This window comes from Nansenia antarctica (assembly GCF_963989245.1).
Source record: "Nansenia antarctica genome assembly, chromosome: 19".
NCBI classification, from domain to species: Eukaryota; Metazoa; Chordata; class Actinopteri; order Argentiniformes; family Microstomatidae; genus Nansenia; species Nansenia antarctica.
The window spans coordinates 14383672-14388671 of record NC_137692.1 but is presented as its reverse complement, the minus strand read 5'-3'; the positions used below and the strand labels follow the sequence as shown (position 1 = coordinate 14388671).

General features: G+C 42.6%; 1 protein-coding gene across 1 annotated transcript in view; it reads left to right on the top strand.

Annotated features, from left to right (window-relative positions):
- Nucleotides 1–5000, top strand: part of rsrc1 (arginine/serine-rich coiled-coil 1) — a gene marked incomplete at its 3' end in the record, with an annotated part of 78204 nt that overhangs the window by 49196 nt on the left and 24008 nt on the right. Inside the window, exon 5 of the mRNA XM_080548958.1 lies at nt 144–180. Coding sequence (XP_080405084.1) covers nt 144–180 — 37 coding nt within the window. The remainder of the gene's footprint in view (nt 1–143; nt 181–5000) is intronic.

Sequence of the window (5000 nt, the reverse complement as noted above, 5' to 3'; positions counted from 1 at the left end):
ACGGATACGGGGCTTTGTAAAGCTATATAGTTTCATGAATTGTAAAACACTAATTTTAAAAAGTGGGTAATTTTAAATGAACTTTTTACTTTGACACACACACACACACACGCATTTACAGGAACTGTGTTTGTGTGTTTTAGGGACGGTGGGAGCATCAAAGCAGGATCAGAACATCTGGTAAGTTCTAATTTCCCTCTCAGTGACCCGGCAACTTTGATATGTGCTGCTGAAACCAACCAGCCAACCAACCAGTGCTGAGCTACAGACTCTGAATACCTACAAGCTCTGAGTACCTACAGGCTCTGAGTACCTACAGGCTCTGAGTACCTACATGCTCTGAATACCTACAGGCTCTGAGTACCTACAGGCTCTGAGTACCTACAGGCTCTGAATACCTACAGGCTCTGAGTACCTACAGGCTCTGAGTACCTAAAGGCTCTGAGTACCTACAGGCTCTGAGTACCTACAGGCTCTGAGTACCTACATGCTCTGAATACCTACAGGCTCTGAGTACTTACAGGCTCTGAGTACCTACAGGCTCTGAGTACCTACAGGCTCTGAATACCTACAGGCTCTGAATACCTACAGGCTCTGAGTACCTGGAGCTGACTGTCAGTCATCCCCTAGGGCCTGGTCATGGCTTTCATACCACTGTTTCATTCTCCCCCTCCCTCCCGCCCCACCAAACACACACACACACACACACACACACACACACACACACACACACACACTCAGGTTCCCTGGGTGGTTCCCCCTCTCCCTGGCTCTCTCTGTCTTTGTGTTCCGTTCTAAATGACATTTGATGTGAGGATGAAATGTGGATGAGAGAGAAGAGAGAGAGGCCGCAGATTCTCTCGCTCTTTGACGCTGATGATGACTTGATGAGGCACATTTCGCTCTGTCCCCCTCTTTCTCTCACTGTCTCTCCCTTTCTCCCTCACACACACACACACACACACACACACACACACACACACACACACACACACACACACACACCTCGTATCCACATAAATATATGGCACTGATCTGTACATGTCTTGGTTTGTATTCCTTGAATAGTTGAATAATTCCTGGAATAATACTTCCTTGGTAGTCCTCTCTTGCCCTCTCTCCCTCGCTCTTTCCCCTCTCTCCCTCCTCCAGCACAGCCTAGACCAATCGTCGACCACCCCTGGTTGGCATACCATACCATGGTGTTGCGTGGCATGCTGACTGATCATCTATAGCCAAGATCTTTTTTTTTTAATCATTGTAAAAATCTTAGTTTGATGGACTGAGAGCCACATGACACAAAAGTGAGCAGAACCAGTCGGGACATTCCCAGTTAAAGAACCTCCCACTTGGATCATTTCTTCAACTCAAGCCTTAAGGCCAATGCACACGGCGTGCGATTTTGTCGCACGACAACATTCGATTCTCAATTCACATCAATGAATGAATGAATGTGAATGGAGAATCGAATGTTGTCGTGCGACAATATCGCATCGCACGCCCTGTGCATTGTCTCATTGAGATGCATTCAAAACAATGGAAACGAATTCGGCGGTGCGACAAAATCGCACGCCGTGTGCATTGGGCTTAAAGCGGTTTATTCATGGGAATGCTTTTAGTTTCAACAAGTTTATTCGTTTCATAAAACAACAAAGTTTCGCATTTGTTTTACACTTCATCAGCAGCATCAGGCTACATCTCATTGACTTCTAGGTTAGTTTCATTGTGAGTAAGTATGATGGCTTGCTGTTTTTTTGATAAACAAAGTATTAAATAGGCTGACTGACTAACCTTGCTGCCATGTCCTTAGTTTACCGTTATACATAATCGGTGCTTAAGCAGCGACCTCGCTGACGACTTGTGTAATGTCCTATGGCCCGGCAGCGTAGCAAAGTCGACCATAATAACCTTTATATATATATATATATATATATATATATATATATAACCTTTTATATTGAATATTAATGATGGAAAGAGAGTTTTACCTTTTCAATTTTTCAAGCGTTACAGTGCATTACATTTTCGCACTCTGCAGGTAAATCCAACTCATATTTCTACCGTCTTGCAGGGAGGCAGACAGGCAGGCAAGCAGGCAGGCAGACAGACAGACAGGCAGGCAGGCAGGCAGGCAGGCAGGCAGGCAGGCAGGCAGACAGGCAGGCAGACAGGCAGGCAGGCAGACAGGCAGGCAGGCACAATGCTGCTCCGAAATTGATTGGTGATAAGGCATCACAGGAACAGAATGCGTTATAATTTAAGGCAAATTGCTAATTTTTGAAGATGAAGATCAAGATGGTAATGTAAAGATCTAGTTGGCATACAGGGCTGATGGAGTGGTGGAGAAAAGAAGAAAGTGGCACACTACATCCAAGAGGTTGCCGACCCTCCGAGAGGGCCCTTGGGACGCAGTGAAATTTTAATGTGGGACATTTCCTGGGTCTCTGTGCCGTCTTTAATACTCGGTTAGAGTGAAAGGCTTCTCCTTCCTCTGTTTGGGTGGGTAGGAACTAAGGTTGGCGGTGCCTGTGTTCCGGGGGATGAATTATAGAGAGAGGTCAGAGAGGGTCCAGGCTCCCTGGATGTAGAGTCGCCTCCTTCAGTCACCTCTGTCCTCATCCCTGCATACTAACCACCCCCGAACCCATACGCAAATGACCCCCAGTACGCAACACAAATGACCCTGAATTCATATTTTCTAAAGACCCCCAATCCATCTGTACCAGTATAGCACGTGACCTCATATTCAGGTGACCCCAAATTCAGCGATGAAAAACATTGGGGGTGATTGATGCACCACCACTATAAAAGGCTATTTGAATTATTCAGAATAAGATGATTTGCATAAACGTCAGGAATCAATAATATTGTATTATGTGTCGGCTTCTCTACTGCCCCTATGCTAACAGGAAATATGGAAACCTAGTTTCCCATATGTTCTTATGTTAAGATAACACTCCAGTACTCCATCTAGCTGTATTATACTCCAGTATAAGGACAACTGGACGCGTTGGACATTTGTGTGTGTGTGTGTGTGTGTGTGTGTGTGTGTGTGAGTGTGTGTGTGTGTGTGTGTGTGTGTGTGAGTGTGAGTGTGAGTGTGAGTGTGAGTGTGAGTGTGAGTGTGAGTGTGAGTGTGAGTGTGAGTGTGAGTGTGAGTGTGAGTGTGAGTGTGTGTGTGTGTGTGTGTGTGTGTGTGTGTGTGTGTGTGTGTGTGTGTGTGTGATAGTGTGTGTGAGTGTGAGTGTGAGTGTGAGTGTGAGTGTGAGTGTGAGTGTGAGTGTGAGTGTGAGTGTGAGTGTGAGTGTTTGTGTGTGTGTGTGCGTGCGTGACTGCGTGACTGCGAGAGTGATTTCTCCACAGGGCACAGTGGTGTGTGTGATGCCATGCGTGGGCCAGATTACAGCGGTGTGTTAATGTTGATGTTTGTGTTTAGATCTCCAGGGTGTTAAACCCTTACCTCATCATCACACACACATTTGTATATTTGCACATGTATTTTCCTGTATTGGACCGATGTATTTCAATACATTTCCAGCGTTTAAGGTGTCTATTTATGGGTGTTTTTATGTGTGAGTTTTGAAGGTGTGTATTTATGGGGGAGTTTATGCACATGATGAAATTGCTCTCCAGCAGGCAGGTGCTTGGGATGTGGAAGAAACTGATTAGGATTCGGGACAAATAAATCCCCCTCCCCCACCCCACCACACATCTGGAGCCCTTTGAACATCTTGTATAGGTAACACTTTGCATTAAGGTCACATTTGTCACAAGTGTTTATAAACGGTTTATAATTAGTTAATACAGTGCCTTTGGAAAGTATTCAGACCCCCTTTTTCCATTAAATGTTTTGTTGTGTTATAGACTAAATTTAAAATTGATTGAATTAAAGGGATTGTTATATATTTCAATATATAAACATTTAAATACAGAAATACCTCACGTACATACAGTTCCCTCCATTGGCATGTGGTAATGGTAAAGTTGAGTAAACATGGTTATTAAAAAAAATCACCTTTTGTGAATTTGTTTAATGACACACTGAAACATATGAGAAACATCAGTTTATTATAAAGTGAAATAGCCTTTACCTTTCATAGGTCATTATGAACAGTAATGCATGTTTATAGGGTACATAAAGTAAAGGTATACAATATTGCATAATTCATAATAAATAAATAAATAAATGAATAATTCAATCAATTGTTTATTTGTGCTTGTCTACACTAGTAGTAGGACAGAAATGGCATTCACTTTTCACAACAAAACATATAATATATGATATTATATAATACATATAACATATAACATGACATATAATATAATAACCCAAAAAGTAACTGCAGCAAGTCAACTGACCTGCTGCGAAATGAAAATAAAGTTAATAAAACAGTTTGAAAGGTGCGTTTAACATTGGCATCAACTGAAAGGCTTTCTACAGGGGGATACTGGTTAACTAGCCACTACTGAATTTAGCTAGCTAGTGAGCAACACCAGTGGCTCCCAACAGCAGATAGTAACTGCACTATCAGTTTTTAAAGTTATTTCAACCTTGTGACATAGCCACACTGGTGCAGAGCTAGCTAGGTAGCTGTCATAACCAATCATCTCAGTCAGTATCAAAAGGAGCATATAGCTATTATGCTCAGCTTGTGTAGATAGTTAGTAGCATAACCTTTGAAGTAAGTCGCTAGTGCTATGTGATCTTTCTCTTTTTCTTCGAACAGCTGGCCATAGCCTACGGATCATTTGTAAATGTTATATATCATTCGATGGTTTTGACCAAATATTGAGTAAAGACCAAATATTGAGTAAAGACTTATAAACGGTTTAAATTAGCCTGCTGTAACATAGTGAGTGATCTGTATGCTGTGTCCCAGCAGCAGCCATTAAATCCAAACCTACACACCCTGACCATGAGTTTCAGCACAGCGGTGCATTACGTCTCTTTCATTATACCATTGTACCATTTAGACAACGTAGGGCACTCTTTGGACATT